This window comes from Mauremys mutica, chromosome 1 (assembly GCF_020497125.1).
Source record: "Mauremys mutica isolate MM-2020 ecotype Southern chromosome 1, ASM2049712v1, whole genome shotgun sequence".
Lineage (NCBI taxonomy): Eukaryota > Metazoa > Chordata > Testudines > Geoemydidae > Mauremys > Mauremys mutica.
Genome location: NC_059072.1, coordinates 162,095,864 through 162,112,689, shown reverse-complemented (window position 1 = coordinate 162,112,689; position 16,826 = coordinate 162,095,864). Strand labels below are relative to the sequence as shown.

At 50.9% G+C, this 16,826-nt stretch overlaps 1 protein-coding gene across 1 annotated transcript; it reads left to right on the top strand.

The window, feature by feature from the left end:
* The first annotated feature begins 4,797 nt into the window (after nt 1–4,797).
* Nucleotides 4,798–15,383, top strand: ZDHHC23 (zinc finger DHHC-type palmitoyltransferase 23). The gene is given in 5 exon segments (XM_045001396.1): nt 4,798–5,051; nt 5,053–5,174; nt 6,100–6,810; nt 7,609–7,776; nt 10,433–15,383. Coding segments are annotated over 5 exon segments (1,344 nt in total). The 5' UTR covers nt 4,798–4,976; the 3' UTR covers nt 10,701–15,383.
* Nucleotides 15,384–16,826: the final 1,443 nt, after the last annotated feature.

Genomic DNA, 16,826 nt, shown 5'->3' with positions numbered 1-16,826 from the left:
CAGAGTATCGGGGGCAGGATCAACTGCAGGGCACACACAGACTGCAGTCAGTAGTCACCAGGGTCACTCTGTGTGGTGTATGCTGCCCCGGGTCATTCTGTGATGTGTACGCTTGTCCACGGTCCTAGCGCCTGCCACCCCCTAATGTTAAGGCATGCTGCCCTTACCATGCACTTCCACCGTAGGCGCGATCCTCTCCGCTGCCCTGAGCCCCAACAAGAGCCCTCATCCACGGACAGATACTCACCCTTCCCCCACACCCCTCACCCCTTCCTACGCCCAAACCCACAGCCCAGAGCCTGCATCCAAATCCCTATCCAAAGACGGCACCACTCGCCCCTTCCTGCAAACCCACCCCTACATGCACAACCACTTGAAACCGTCCCCCACCCCAGAGACCTATGTAGGAGCAGGAGGCTGTCCGTCCTGTATTGTACAAGCGGTCTGTACATCAGTGCACACCGTACCCAGCACAGTATGCATCCATGTTTCAAACCCTGAACAGAAATGCAAAGTAAAAGAAAGATTTATTAACAATAACTGTTCCGTTTAATTTGTTTTAAAACGTGTTTTGGAAGTGGGGGAAACTTGGAGAACGGGGTATGTAACCGCAGATCTCACTCAACACATAGACACACAGGCCCAGGATCAGCTTCTCTTAAAATCAAGTGGAGAGTCATAGGTTACCCTGCTCTCCGAGGAAACTTGCTTTCAAAGCCTCCCGGATACACAGCGCTTCCTGCTGGGATATTCTTTCGGCACGGGTGTCTGGCTGAGCGTAAACAGCAGCCAGGCGATTTGCCTCAACCTCCCATCCAGCCAAAAAGGTCTCGCCCTTGCTCTCACAGACATTGTGGAGCACACAGCAAGCAGCAATAACTACGGGGATATTCTTTTCGCTGATGTCCGAGCGAGTCAGTAAGCTCCGCCACCTCCCTTTAAGACGTCCGAAAGCACACTCCACCACCATTCTGCACTTGCTCAGCCGGTAGTTGAAGAGTTCCTTCTCACTGTCCAAGGCGCCTGTATAGGGCTTCATGAGCCAGGGCATTAGCGGGTAGGCTGGGTCCCCGAGGATCACTGTAGGCATCTGCACATCCCCAACCGTTATTTTGTGGTCCGGGAAGAAAGTTCCTGCCTGGAGGCGTCTAAACAGACCAGAGTTCCTGAACACACGCGCGTCATGAACCTTGCCCGCCCACCCGACAAAGATGTTGGTAAAACGTCCCCTATGGTCCACCAGTGCTTGCAGCACCATTGAAAAGTAGCCCTTTCGGTTAATGTACTCGCGGGCCTGGTGGGCTGGTGCCAGGATAGGGATGAGAGTCCCATCTATAGCCCCACCGCAGTTTGGGAATCCCATCGCGGCGAAGCCATCTATGACGACCTGGACGTTTCCCAGAGTCACTACCTTTGAGAGCAGTTGCTCAACGATTGCGTGGGCTACTTGAATCACAGCAACCCCCACGGTAGATTTGCCCACGCCAAAGTGGTTCGCTACTGACCGGTAGCTGGCTGGCGTTGCAAGTTTCCAGAGGGCTATGGCCACTCGCTTCTGCACACTCAGGGCTGCTCGCATCCGTGTGTCCTGGTGCTTCAGGGCAGGGGCCAGCAAGTCACAGAGTTCAAGGAAAGTGCCCTTACGCATCCTGAAGTTTCGCAGCCACTGTGATTCATCCCAGACCTGCAGCACTATGCGGTCCCACCAGTCCGTGCTTGTTTCCCGGGCCTAGAATCGCCGTTCCACACCATGAACTTGACCCATTGCCACCATGATCTCCATTGCGCGGCGTACCCTGCTTTCTGAGAGGTCTGCGCCACTCTCCTCACCGCGCTGCCGGAGCCTCCTCGCCCGATTTCTCAGCAGCTGACTGTGGAAGAGGTGGACGATAAGGTGCGAGGAGTTGACAACGGCCATAAGTGCAGCGATGATCGCAGCGGGCTCCATGCTCGCAGTGCTGTGGCGTCCGCGCTGTAACCGACCAGAAAAGTGCGCGAACAGATTTCCCGCCGGCGCTTTCATGGAGGGAGGGCGTGATTGACGGTTCGATGACGACAGTTACCCAAAACCACCCTCGACACATTTTTTCCCCCAGCAGGCATTGGGAGCTCTACCCAGCATTCCAATGGGCAGCGGGGACTGCGGGAACTGTGGGATAGCTTCCCACAGTGCACCGCTTCGAAAGTCGATGCCGGCCCTGTTAATGTGGACTCGGAAATTCGAATTAGTGTATTTACTGTGGATACACAAATTCGACTTCATAAGGTCGAATCCACAAATTCGACTTAAGTAGATTCGAAATAGTCTTGTAGTGTAGACAAGCCCTTAGTCTGTATCCGCAAAAAGAACAGGAGTACTTGTGGCACCTTAGAGACTAACACATTTATTTGAGCATAAGCTTTTGTGGGCTACAGCCCACTTCATCGGATGCATAGAATGGAACATATAGTGAGGAGATATATATACATACAGAGAACATGAAAAGATGAGAGTTGCCCAACCAACTCTAAGAGGCTAATTAATTAAGATGAACTATTCTCAGCAGGAGAAAAAAAACTTTTGTAGTGATAATCAAGATGACCCATTTAAGATAGTTTGACAAGAAGGTGTGAGGATACTTAACATATGGAAATAGATTCAATGGGTGTAATGGCTCAGCCATTCCCAGTCTCTGTTTAAGCCTAAATTGATTGTATCTAGTTTGCATATTAATTCAAGTTCAGCAGTTTCTCTTTGGAGTCTGTTTTTGAAGCTTTTCTGTTGCAAAATTGCCACCTTTAAATCTGTTACTGAATGGCCAGAGAGGTTGAAGTGTTCTTCTACAGGTGTTTGAATGTTGTAATTCTTGACATCTGATTTGCATCCCATTTATTCTTTTTGCATAGAGACTGTCCGGTTTGGCCAATGTACATAGCAGAGGGGCAATGCTGGCACATGTTGGCATATATCACATTGGTAGATGTGCAGGTGAACGAGCCCCTGATGGCATGGCTGATGTGATTAGGTCCTATGATGGAGTCCCTTGAATAGATATGTGGACAGAGTTGGCATCGGGCTTTGTTGCAAGGATAGGTTCCTGGGTTAGTGTTTTTGTTCTGTGGTGTGTGGTTGCTGGTGAGTATTTGCTTCAGGTTGGGGGGGCTGTCTGTAAGCGAGGACAGGTCTGTCTCCCAAGATCTGTGAGAGTGAGGGGTCATCTTTAAGGATAGGATGTAGATCTTTGATGATGCGCTGGAGAGGTTTTAGTTGGGGGCTGAAGATAATGGCTAGTGGTGTTATGTTATTTTCTATGTTGGGCCTGTCTTGTAGTAAGTGACTTCTGGGTGCTCTTCTGGCTCTGTCAATCTGTTTTTTCACTTCAGCAGGTGGGTATTGTAGTTTTAAGAATGCTTGATAGAGATCTTGTAGGTGTTTGTCTCTGTCTGAGGGATTGGAGCAAATGCAGTAGTATCTTAGAGCTTGGCTGTAGACAATGGATCGTGTGGTGTGTCCTGGATGGAAGCTGGAGGCATGTAGGTAAGTATAGCGGTCAGTAGGTTTCCGGTATAGGGTGGTGTTTATGTGACCATCACTTATCAGCACAGTAGTGTCAAGGAAATGGATCGCTTGTGTGGATTGGTCTAGGCTGAGGTTGATGGTGGGATGGAAATTGTTGAAATCATGGTGGAATTCCTCAAGGGTTTCTTTTCCATGGGTCCAGATGAAAGAAGATGTCATCAGTGTAGAGTAGGGGCGTTAGGGGACGAGAGCTAAGGAAGTGTTGTTCTAAGTCAGCCATAAAAATGTTGGCATACTATGGGGCCATGCAGGTACCCATAGCAGTGCTGCTGACTTGAAGGTATATATTGTCCCCAAATGTGAAATAGTTGTGGGTGAGGACAAAGTCGCAAAGTTCAGCCATCAGGTTTGGCATGTAACTAGTTCACAGAACTGGGGGGGGGGTGTTGGGGAAATTCAGGGGGGGTGTACACCCCCCTTAGGGGGTGTGTAGGGAAATCACTGGTCTACACACTTCTGGTGAACACTTTTGATGGTGCAAGCTGCCCTGGCACGACGGTACCGGCGGGGACGTGCTCTGTCTTGCTTATCAGCTGCTGTTTTGTTAGACAGCTCCTTCCCCTTTGCGCCTTTCAAAAGTCACTAGCGGGGCCTGCAGCGGGGCGAGGACACAGCGACGCTAAACCGGAGCAAGCGGGCCTGGCGTTGCACCGGGGGCACGTACCCCGCTTAGTTAAACCGATGCAACGTCTAGGGCGGGTCCTTAGGGCCCGGGGAGGGGGCGGCTGCAGCGGCGCTGGCTCGCGGAGGAGCTCGCGGCTCCTCCCGCCCGACCCGGGCTCGCTGGGCCGGGCCGGGCAAAGCTACAGCGGCGCGCGCGGCCGGCTCTGTGACGTGGCGTCTGCACAGCGTTCTGTGCCAGGCGGCGCCCGCCACCTGTCGCCGCCCTCCTCGCCCTTTAAGCAGGCGGGCCTCTGCCGTGACGTCATGGCTGGCCCCGCCCCGCCCGCGTCGGCATTGGGCCGTCCCGGCTGACGTAGGCATGGGAGGCGAGGCTGTGCGGAAGCGGTAGGGCCCAGCGGGCGCGGCTGGCTGCCGGGGGGGGCGGCCGCGCGCGCCCTGCTCACGTGAGGTGAGCGAGGCGGGTGAGAGCCTGCAGGGGGCGTAGCCAATCACAGCTGCTCTCCCGAGGGCGGGGGAGCCGGGGTGTGCGGAGCGAATGGCGGGCGCGCGGGGCGGGGCCGAGCAGCTGGGACCCCGCGTTCTCCCCCCCCCCTGGCGGGCTGGCCCGAGCCCGAGCCGCGGGGCCCCGGGGCCGCTGGGCTGAGCCGGGGAGCAGGTGAGTTGCCCCCGAAGCCCCTTTTCAACTCACGTCTTGCGAGTGCGCCCTAGCTTCGGCCGGAGCCCGGCAGGCAGCGCTGGGCTGGCCGGGTCCCTGGGCCCTTCCCCGCTGCGCCCCCGCTGGAGTCCCCGTCTCATGCCGGCCGGAGCAAGCGGGAGCCGCGGTTGCCTGAGGAATCAGCAGCAGGAAACGTGGGAAAAGGAGGAAGCAGGTCGAAGGGGCTGCGATGGAGGAGCCGCTCTGCTGCTGCGAGTACATTGACCGGAGCGGGGAAAAGAACCATCTAGTGGCCTGTTGCTGTGACTGCGAGGACCTCGATGAGGGCTGTGAAAGGTAAAGAGCCGGGCCTTTAATCTGCCTTCACATAGGGGGGCCTCATACCACGCTCGTGACCATGGTATCTTGAGTGTCTCCGCCCCCCCCCTTTAGCCAGCTTCTTTAGAATGGGGGCACTGTGTGGTCAGGCTCAGCTTTGGAAACCCAGTCTACACATAGCTGCTCCATTTGGCACTTTTAAACATCTCCCTGTCAGGTAGGAGTGGTTGCCTGTGCCAGTTGACAAGTGCCTGGCCATTTTGGGAATGTCAAAAGCCTTCTGCCCAGTTAGGATAAAGGCTGGGGCAATAGAGCTAGCTGGGAATTTTGCAGCAAAACAGGGATTTCATCAGAAAATTCTCAGTTGTCAAACCCAAAATGTTTTGTGGAAACATACTGGGTTCAAAGAACTTTCTCTGAACCACAGGCAGGGTTGCTGCCTGCCTGGTTTCCTGCCAGCTCGCATGCAGGGCTGCTAGAGACCCAGGACTTCCAGGGTCTGCAGCATTAGGGTAAGCCCCACAGCGTGGACTGCCCCAGAGCCAGAGAGCTGTGGACACCCAGACCTGATTCTTGTCAGTTTCACAGCTGCTATTCAGCTGGTTTCTGAATCAGGGCTAGATTTTGTTTAAGTGGGTAGATGGAATCTCAGAAGTTAGAGAGCAAAAAGGCCTAATATTATTAATAGAATAACATTGCATGGGTCTTTAGAGATTTCTTTAAAAAGGCACAGCTCCTGTCCCAGAAAGATTACAGGCGATATCACGTGGCCATAGACCAGGAAGAGGCTAAAGAAATGGGAGTGAGTGTCAATGTGATTGATGTGAAGTGATTGAATTTTGTGGGTTCTGATAGATTGTAAGGAGAGAGTGAACGAAGAGGGGAGCAGACAGCACAGAAGTGTCTCATGTATGAGAGAAAAATCTGTGTTTTTCCCTAACAGGTGGCTGACGTGCAGATCTTTGCCCCCAGGGACTTTAGAGAGAATTGCAGACACCATCTTGGATCGCTTCCGCATCCCATGGCTTAAGGGGGCCATAAAGATCAATATCACCCTGCTCCCGCCACTCGTCCTGCTGCCAGTCTTCCTCCACGTAGCAGCTCTGCACTTCCTGTTGGCACTTGTTATCCTGACATCCCTTCCTGTGGTGGTGCTGTGGTACTACTACCTCACACACAGGAGGAAGGGACGGACTCTCTTCTTTTTGAGCCTGGGGCTGTTCTCTCTGGGATACATGTATTATGTGTTCCTCTGGGAAGTGGTTCCGCGAGGCCATGTGGGGTACATTCAGGTGGTTATTCTCACCTGTGGGCTAATTCTCATGCTTGTGGCCCTCTCTCAAGCCAAGAGAGACCCTGGCTACCTTGCCAGCCAAATGAGCAATGACAAATCACCATGCCAAGGCAGCAATGGCTTGCCAAACAGGAAAGTCCTGGGGAGCTCCAATGGGCTTCACGGAGCGGCTGTGTCTGGCATTGCCAGCTGTCATGCTAAGAACGATGATGCCAAGGGCTATTCCAGAATGTTGGCCGAGGGACTAGACAGAGCAAAGGAGGACTGGTGCACCAAATGTCAGCTGATTAGGCCACCCCGGGCTGGACATTGCCGGTTGTGTGGCATATGTGTAAGGAGACTGGACCATCACTGTGTCTGGTAGGTGCCACAGACTTCTGAGGTTGTTGTTTAAGGTTAAAGAAGTTGTTGCTCTTTGATCCAGATGCTACCAGTCAAATAGGGCTGCCACTTGGATTTGGTGCCTTTCCTCTTGGTACAGAGAGCTGTCATTTGTCCTAAGTAGGGTGACTTGATAACTAGAGCTATTTTTCAAGACCAGTTTTTGGTCTCTGGGCCCCTAGTCTGTCTGCAATGACAGTTTTAGGGAAATTTCCCGCTGTGATTCTAGAATCAGTACAGTTCTACTGAGGGGAGTGCTAGTGATGTAAGAAAGGGCTCAGGTTTTTACCACTGTGATGTTTAAACGTGCTCTAAGCAGGTATAAATGTTGTGATATGCTAGCACTCCTGCAATTGCTTCCACCACTGGAGCTGCACTGGTGCTACAGCAGCAGGGGGAGTCTCCCTAAAATTGCCAGTGTAAATGCAGCCCAAGATCCCAGGGATGGTGGTGTGCAGCCATGTCAAGCAAGGAGACATCACCTTTCTTAGTCTTTCCTAAAAGCCTAAGAGCCTTCCAGCAGACAATCGACAGGATGTGGGAGGCTCTCCCAGAGCTATATTAGTACTGGCAGCGTCTGAATATGCTGTTTTTACATTTCCTTCATTATTGACCTAAACTACTAGCCTGTGCCCTTGAGTGGATTTTTGTGCACTCTGATAAGTGTATTATACAGACACACCTTGGAGCCAAATTCTCTGCCAGTCAAGGGAGAGAGACTTTTTTTTTGTTTTTAAGTAAAGAAAAATGTTTTATAAAATGTTCTTTCCTTTGGAGGATTAACAGCTGCGTAGGGGAGCGGAACCACCGAGCCTTTATCCTTGCGCTGTCACTCTTCCTGCTCACCTCCGTTTATGGAATTACACTGACCCTGGACACCATCTGTAGGGGCCAAAATATGTTCATAGCGCTGTTCTACTGCCCAGGGACCTATGCAGACTACAGGTGAGAAATCTTCTCAGGGACAGGGCAAGGGGTGGGGACATGGGTCCTTCCTCAGAGGTCAGATCATGTAGCTCAGTTCCCACCTGTTACTTGCTTCCAGTTCCAGAGGCCCCAGTCCATCTCCTGTGGCCTGCGTCGTGCCTGACAGACAATGAATTTATTTTCACAACTCCTGGGGGACTGAGAAGTGCTCTCCTCATTCTACAGCAAGGGATGCTGAGGCACAGAGTTAGTTTCTCAAGGTCCCAGTCAGTGGCAGAGCCAGGACTGGAACCTAGTTCTCCTACGTCCCAGTCCTGTGCCTTAAACACAAGACCATCCTACCCCTCAGTGCTTGTCCCTCCTCCTCTGTCCTTTCACCTCATCCTCAGTGTATGAGTCTTCCAAACTGTTGCTTCTTCATTTGACTCCCTCCACCAATCCCTGCTGTCTGAGTCCTCAGACTTCCCTTCTTACTCTTTGGCTCCCGCTGAAAACCCTCACCTGTTCCCTTCCGCTGCCTCTCCGGTGCTCAGGAGCCCTCATGTTGCCTGGCTGCATCCCACCACCCCTCCAGCTCCACAGACCCTCCTTCCATCCATCTGCCTCTGTGTTGTCCTATAGTTCCAGTATTTATTTATTTATTTATTTATCCAGTAGCACCTAGAAACCCTCACTGGGATGGGCTCCCCTTTGGACTAGATCCTGTACGGCTTACACAGCAGCTGACAGCTATTGCTTTGAAGAGGTTACAGTCTAAATCAGGGGTGGGCAAACTATGGCCTATGGGCCGAATCCAGCACGTGGAATTGCCACCCCCGCGGCACCGCGGGACTAAGGCAGGCTCCCTGCCTGCCCTGGCCCCACACCACCCCCAGAAGCGGCTGGCCCCACGTCCCTGCAGCCCCTGGGAGAGTGGGGGGCGGAGGGCTCCATGCGCTGCCCTTGGCTGCAGGCACTGCCCCACACAGCTCCCATTGGCCGGAGGTACCCGCAGGTGAGAGTAGTGCATGGAGCCCTCTGCCTCCCCAGGCCGCAGGGATATGGTGCCGGCCGCTTCCGGGAGCGGTGCGGGGCCAGTGCAGGCAGGGAGTCTGCCTTAGCCCTGCTGCGTGCTGCTGCCACCCCGGAGCTGCTCAAGGTAAGCTGGGCCGGAGCCCAAACCCCTCCTGCACCCCTGCCCTGAGCCCCCTGCTGCACTCCTCCTGTGCCCCAGCCCCCTGCCCTGAGCCCCCTGCTGCACTCCTCCTGTGCCCCTGCCCTGAGCCCCCTTGTACACCTCACACCTCTCCTGCACCCCAACTCGTTGCCCTGAGCTCCTTCCTGCACACCGCACCCCCTCTCACACCCCACACTCCCTCATGGACCCCAACCCCCTGCCCCAGCCCTGCATGCAATTTCCCCACCCAGATGTGGCCCTCGGGCCAGAAAGTTTGCCCACCCCTGGTCTAAATAGACAAGATCGGGGTGGGGAGAAGGAATTCAGTATACAAGAAAGTGGTCAGGGAGGTTGGGAGATGAAATGCCAGGTCCAAGAGTTTGAGGGGGGGTTACTGGGTGGGGTGTAGCTGGGAAGTGGCAGTGATGTAGGGAAGGAAAGAGGTTGAGTTGTAGGAAAGGAGGTGGGAGGGCAATGGAGAGGTTGGGTTTGTGACTGCAGCAGAGACCTAACCAGTCCAAGTTACGTGTCAGGACATCAAGGGGTTGCCGCCATGCGGAGGTTGGCCTTTGTAGTCTAGCGCTTTTTATAAGCTGCCCTGAAAGCTCACCCCCTTCTGCTCCCATGCAACTGGTGTGGGAGAGTGGAGGCTGTTATTGTCCAGAGCATTTGAGTGGTCAGATCAGTGAACAGCCAGGGAATGAGGGCTGGTGGGTCCCCGACTGTAGCTGCTATCTCCTGTGACTATAAGTTGAGCTCCCCATAGAGTTTGATTGTAAACAGTGTGATCTAGTGGTTAGGGCAGAAGAATGTGAGTCAGGCCTCCTGGGTCCTTTATCCAGCTTCACAAAAGATTTGCTGGTGTGACTCTGAGCGTGTCACTTCACATTTCTATGCATGAGTTTGTCCGGCTATAAAAAGGTCTTAGTGATCGCCTCCTTCCCAGGCACAGTGACAAAAACATTAATGTTTATACAGTACTGACCTAGAGGTTAGAACACTGGACTGAGACTCAGGAGGCCTGGGTTCAAATCCTGGCTCTGGTGGTGACCTCAGTTTCCCCACCTGTACAATGGGGACATTGATACTGCCCTCCTGTGTAAAGCACTTTGAGATCTACTGATGAAAAGCACTAGATAAGAGCTTAGTTTTATTATGATGTTTATTAGTCCCCAATCTGGGCCTCATTTTCCTCACCTGTAAAAGGAGGATGATACTGACTTTTAAAAAACACATGGCATTCTACTGGTGAAAAGCTGGGTGGTACTATTATTGGAAATGCATATGGCTGTGTAAGTGCTAAGCATCATTATTAGGGATGTTGTGGGGCTTTAATGTCTGTAAAACCCTTTGGGATCATCTGATGAAAGGGGCTGTTGTAGCGGATGTGGAAAGGGACAGAAGGGAGATTTGTTACCAGGGGAAATCTCTCTCTCTCTCTCAAGCTCTGAAGCTACAGATTAAAGCAGCCGTGCCTACATTAAATGGCTTCCTTCCCATCTCTTTCCCCACTGCCAGCTCTGCTCTGTCATTCACGTGTGTGTGGTACTGTGCCATTGTCACGGCCGGGATGGGCTACATCCTTCTCATCCAGCTATTGAACATCAGCTACAACGTGACTGAGAGGGAAGCTCGGCTGGCTCTGCGGGAGGACGCCGGGCGCAGGCTGCTGGGCGGGATTGTGGTAGACACGGGCAAGTGTACAGGAAGCCCCGGTTATAACTGGGGCCAGTTCTTGACCCTGGGGTCACCCACTCCTCGGTGCTCTGCTGAAGACATTGTGTGAACCCCTTTTCCCACTGATCGCAGTGATGTTCTGTGGTAGTGAATGGCTCCTTCCACAGGGATCCCACTGCCATTCCCTACTGACTTGGAGGCTGGGCCCATCTCATCATTGGTGTCTTAAGAGGCATTAAAGTAGAGAGAGCTCTCGTACACCAGAGGTCAAAAGTAGGGTGCAGAATGAATTAAGCCATATGCACCAACCTGGAGGGACAAAATCACACTCCTCCCCCACCTGCCTCCACACAGAGAAATTTATGCATAATTCACCAAGATTAACAACAGCACAAGACTTTGAGAATGTGGGTACTCAACGTCTGGATTTCAGAGCCAAGGTAATCAAATGCCAGGCTTCAGGCCTCAGCTGGACACTGCAGGGGTCAGGACAGACTCCCTTCTCTTACCCACATGCGGCATTTCGCAAATGATGTGATGCCTTGTGCTGATGAGGCGAAGGATGTGTACCACGAGCAAGCCATTCCAAGAGACAGGATCGCAATCATAATGGACCAAGGGGAAGATATTTAAAAGGGGCTTTGTCTCATGGTGGCTTCAAGAACCAACTAAGACCTCTCTTCTGTCTTGTGGGCATATTTTTCAATCTTTCATTCCATCCCAGCCATAAAGCTGCATCAGCTGTTAGTGCTTCTCTTAAGTGCCTTTGTGAGCAGTACATCTATAGGGCTGTTTGAGGTCCTGTCCTTGCTTAGCTTAGCGCCCCCTCCCCTCCACGGGGCTATTCCATCTATGTGTGAGAGGGGAGGACTGGTCCCTTCTCTATGTGCCAGTGATTTCTTCCCTTTGCTTCTCTGAGTTGATCCAAGGGCTTGACTCCCTTGAAATATTTTTGTTCCATTAGCAATTGCTAGCACCACACAGCTGGTAAACATTTTCCAAGTAAGAAAGCTGTAAGTTCCCAAGTAGCTGTTACTCATTCTGGGGCAGTGGCCCAGGTGGGATGTAAATAGACCCTTGTCTGAGGCTGCTACTGGCTTGTGATTTCCCCCTCCCTGTGATGAGAGAGGAATAATAGTACTCCTGAAGTACAGCTGCCCAGATCCCCTTTTCCCCCAATCACTGAGAATGTGCTCTACCCCCAGTAGACATGTTTCTCAAAGGAACTGGAAAGGCAAGATTCAACTCAGAGGCCTGGGGATGAGGGGAGGGTTTGTTGGGCCTCACAGAAGACTGCTGAATGAAAATGTTGGTTCCAGTGTTGTATAGTCAGGATATTAGAGACAAGGTGAGTTAGGTAATATCTTGTATTGGATCATCTCTTTGGTGAGAGAGACAAGCTTTCAAGCTCATGTGACCTGAAGAAGAGCTCTGTAAACTCAAAAAACCCATGTCTTTCACCAACAGAAGTTGATCCAATGAAAAATATTACCTCCCCCACTGCATCTCGCAAATGAAACTGTTGGCGGGGGTTACAGTGGGGTTACTAGAAGCCTGTGAGGACTGAGTGCACCTGCCTCTCAACCGCACATACGTGGGCTCCACTTTTAGCTGAAATCACAAGTGATGTCATTTGGCAGATCGTATCCCAAGCCCTGGTTGTAAACACCACTGTAATTTGATATGCCTGGCTAGATAAGCCCTGGGCTCGGTCGGAGAGCGCTGGAGGATTGTAGATCCGGACTGAGATGCACAGGCAGAGCTGGGAGGAATCTCACTCTAATTATTGTGTGTCTACTCCACAAACACAACAGTCAGGGAGTAGCACCCTTGGTGGCAGACAGACCAAGGACTGATTGGAGACTTGAACTCCCCTCTCCTTGCTTAGAGGTCATCTCTTTAGGGCAGGCTTGATAAAGCGTATTACCAAAGGGGGTGTGTGGGGCGGGGAGGAGAGATAGCAGCAGGGCAAGCTTCCCCTCCCCATCTCTCTCTCTACATTCAGCCCCCAGTCTGCTGGTCTGGCATCTTTCACCATCACCGTACCCACTCATGATACAATGCCCAAGTTCACGTTGATATGCCCCTCTTTGCACTGTTCTGTTGCTTGCTAAAGTGGTATATGCAACTTCTGTGCCCCAGAGCATAATTAATGAGCCTTAAGAAAGGCTGTGCTTGGAGCCCAGTGCCATGGAAAGAGCTGCTGACTTGTGCAGTCCCCTCTTTGTGATCACTTTAAAAGGGAGAAACCTCAGTCTCCAGTCAGAGGGAAGGAAAGAAGAAAATCAAGAGATGTGGAGACCTCTAGCCCTTTATTATCCCCATTTCAATGAGAAAGCAGTCTCATGGATCACAATAATCATGCCAGTGGACGAGCTTGATGATCTGACTTCTCTTGGGACTGGAGTTATGCTCATGTCAAGAGCTTGCTCAATGCTACTTAACTGCAGATGTGTCTGTAGCAGAAAAACATTTAGAGGGGCTGTGGGAGCCTAGATGGAGGGGTTCTGCGTCATGCAGTGATCTCTCACAAACCTGTCCTGTTGGGAACTTGGAAAGGTTGAGCTAATGTTGCCTTCTGGGCAGAAAAAAGCCACCAGAGGTGTAGAGCCCAGAACTAGGAACCAGGACCTTGAGCAAGTCACCTAACCTCTCCATGCTTCAGTTAACCCCTCTGTGAAATGGGAATAAAACTCTGAACTTGTGTGTGTGTGTACCAGTGCCATCTAATGGGTGGAACTGGAGCTGCTCAACTGCAGGGGGCCCAACCAGAGCTTTAAGTGGTTAGAGGCTTGTGTTTTTGCAGCAGGAGGATCTGAATTCTAATCCTACTGCATGGGAAGTTCTAAGTGGCCATAGAATGCACTCCGGTGGCAAATGCACTGTCTTAAATGGCCACCTTCTTGTTTACAGTCCTAGTCTTCCTCAGAGAGGATTACCTCATGAACGTCTTTGGAGAGGGAAAGCACAACGTTCACTTTTTGCTCTGTGTTTGTACAGTGCCTAGCACAATGGGGTTCTGGTCTATGACTGGGGCTCCTAGGCACTATAGTAATAAAATACTAATAGCAGGAAGTATTACCATGAAAAGGACAGAACAGCATGAGCTTCAGATTTACTCTGGTTTGGGGTTTGGAGTTTCCTTTGAGTACCCACAGTGCAGCAGAAAGTCCAAGAAGGGCAATGCCCCCATTTTTCATTTCTATTGAGCATGGATTATCTCACATTCTTTGCTTTAACCATGTCTCACTGAACTAAGGGTGGGCAAACTTGCTGCAAAATGTTAAAATCCACCACACTAGTGGACATGAAGAGAGTGTCTTGGGGCTGTGAAAAAGGGACAGAGATGCAGTTTGTGCAATAAAGCAAGGCAGGCTGGTGAGGGGTAGTCATGTGAGTAATATGATAGGGGAGCACGCTGCATTTGACAGATGAGCTGCAGGGTGGGCACCCAGCTGGGTCCAACAGATGCTTAAATGTAAGCTCCTTGGGGCAGGGAGCAGCCACTTACTTGTCTGTAAATTGTCATGCATACACATAACAATGAAGAAATCATTACCATTCTGGCCCTTTAAAGGCTCTCCGGAGCTGCAGAGGAGGAGTGGCTAGAGCTGGTAAAAGAGTGGGGACTCTAGCAATTTTTTAAATGGTTTTTCCTGGTTTTCTGCCTCAACATTTTGAAATGTAAAAAGATGTATCCTGCTCTGGTAGCATCCTGCTTAGAGACTTTCAGTGCTATTCAGTGGGATTCACTTTACAGACCAGGCAGAATTTTAAAGGGGTAGGACTGTCCTAATACTACTAGAATTGCACAGATACCAGGGTGCTCTTTGGTGAATTTAGTGAAGGCTGTTGCACAGTTAGATGCATGGTATGCAGGAGCGGCTCCAGGCACCAGCGCTCCAAGCGTGTACCTGGGGCGGCAGGCCGCGGAGGGTGCTCTGCCGGTGCTGGGAGGGCGGCAGGCAGGGTGCCTTCGGTGGCTTGCCTGCCGAGGGTCCGCTCCTGCTTGGGGTGGCAAAATGTCTAGAGTCGCCCCTGATGGTCTGAGTGATAACTTGGCACTCTGCCGTAACTGCCTCTTGTCAATTTTGCATTCGTGCTCTGGTAGACGAGTGACTTTTTTTAAAGACCATTTCCTGTCTCTCACCTTTACCCAAATGACTCAAGTCACTGCTGCCCAAGAAATGCCAGAGATTCCAATTCTATTTCAGACTCCATGCAGTAATGGTGCTTTTCCCTTCAAAATAGACTGCTTTCAAGTGTCTTAAAAAAATCATGTGCTGTAAAGTTTCTTCTCTAGACAAATGAATTCTGCCTGCTGTCTTAATAATCACATGCTCTATGACCTTCTCTGTATAAATGCATATTGCCTCATTAGAGCAGTGTGTGTGTGTGTGAGTGAGAGAGAGAGAGAGATAGATTATGGATGTATTTTCCATATCTCTACTATGTTTTCAATGGAGGCATCTGCTCCCTAGGACTTTCTTCCACCGCAAGGATGTCTGTCAAGTGAAAACCCTGCAAGGGACAAGGTGAGATCCTTCCTGAAATCAGGAATCTGACTTCCCAAGAATTTACATAATTAGGGAAATGGTTTTAATAGTAAAATGTAGTAAAATGAAAAATACAGGGTCTGAAAGAAGAATTGTTTCTAACTTGGATGTGTTTTTCCTACATGACAGGAGGAACCCTAAATAAATGTGAAATGCTGTAGGTGTGAGCTTTATTAAAAGGATTGTGTTGAGTGGCCACTTTGTAACATGCCCAGTGTTTGCAGAGGGGTGTAGTTATGAGTTCAAATAAAAATTATCTATAGAGTGGTCTTGGTTAATTTATACTATGTTACAGTGGAGATGAACTGAATGCTTCCAGCCAACTGTACTGGGTTACAGAGACTGGCATTTCTATTCAAATCCAGCCAGTGAAAGCTACCACCATCTAGTAGCTGTTGGGGGGCTGGGGGGTCGGCCCACTTCCCAGTGAGTATGTAGCCATAGCACGACACCATCATCACATTGGGTATTGCCTGGTCCCATCACTCCTAGTCTCAGAGGGAAAAGGATTGAACTTCCCCAAGTGTTTCCTCATAATCTCAAGGACAAAGGTTTCTACCATTAAATTTTGCATCAATTCAAGCTTTAAAGCAGGAAGCAAACTCAAAAACAGTCACCAGCTGAGGCTGAATCTATTTTCTCATTATGCCACAATCTCCTACACCTCTCCCCCTTGGCAGGAAGTGTTTGATGGGATAAAGCTTAAATTTGGAAAACCTTAACATCCACTCAGTGTTTTACAGGTGTCCTGTACAACCTGCTAGTAGCCTTATCAGAAAGATCCTGGGCTCTGGCTGCTCTGTGTGAGATTATTTCAGCTAACTGGCTGAAATCAGCAGGGGGCAAGGTCTGATTCAAAAGAAAACTGGTGTTATGGTAAAGTTTCATCCCTGTGGACTTTAGTCCTGAGAGCTGCATTTCTAACCCATTTGCTAGCACTAAATTCAGGAGAAACTGCACCTATTTAAACTGTTAAATCCTGACTGTGAGGGACATAACTGCAGCAGTCCAGGCCTTCACAGGCATCTGAAAAAAAGCTAAGCAAATCCCAGTGACATGGCCTCTGGTGGAATCCTCCAAGGAAGTCTGCCAGGGTATGGGTGGGTCTGCTAAACTAGCAGGAAGAAAAGGGAGGATGAGGATGCTCAAGAGTACCTGGGGCCCATCTATCAGGCATGGCCACAGGTTTGAGGTGCCTCATGTTTTGTGTGCTGTACCAAAGATGTGCTGAACACTAACTGAAGTTAGTAAGAGCTGCGTGTGCCCAGTTCAAACCCAAGGTATCACAAATCTAAGCATCCAAAAATTGAACCCATCTGTTTCAAGCCATAAGAGGGGTTGGTTCAGGAGAACCTTCCCCCAGGGCAAGGTTATTCCAGAATCTTCCTTTGGCAGTGCCAGAGCCAGGGTATCGGTGGATGATGGCCTGCTCCAGTACGGCAATTCCTGTGTTCCCACAACTGTCCCTAGAAAACCCCTGAAGTGTCCCGGTACCAACTGCCTGCAGCTCTATCTTGATGAGAAACCCAGTGTGACCCTGCCTTTGTCATCTCACTAACTGCAATTTTACCTAAACCAAGAACCCAGCCTTAGAAGGGGGAGCAGGCGAACATACCGTTCCCACATGGCAACTTCCTGACTGGTGCACGAATACAGCCGGATGACACAGGATTAAAATG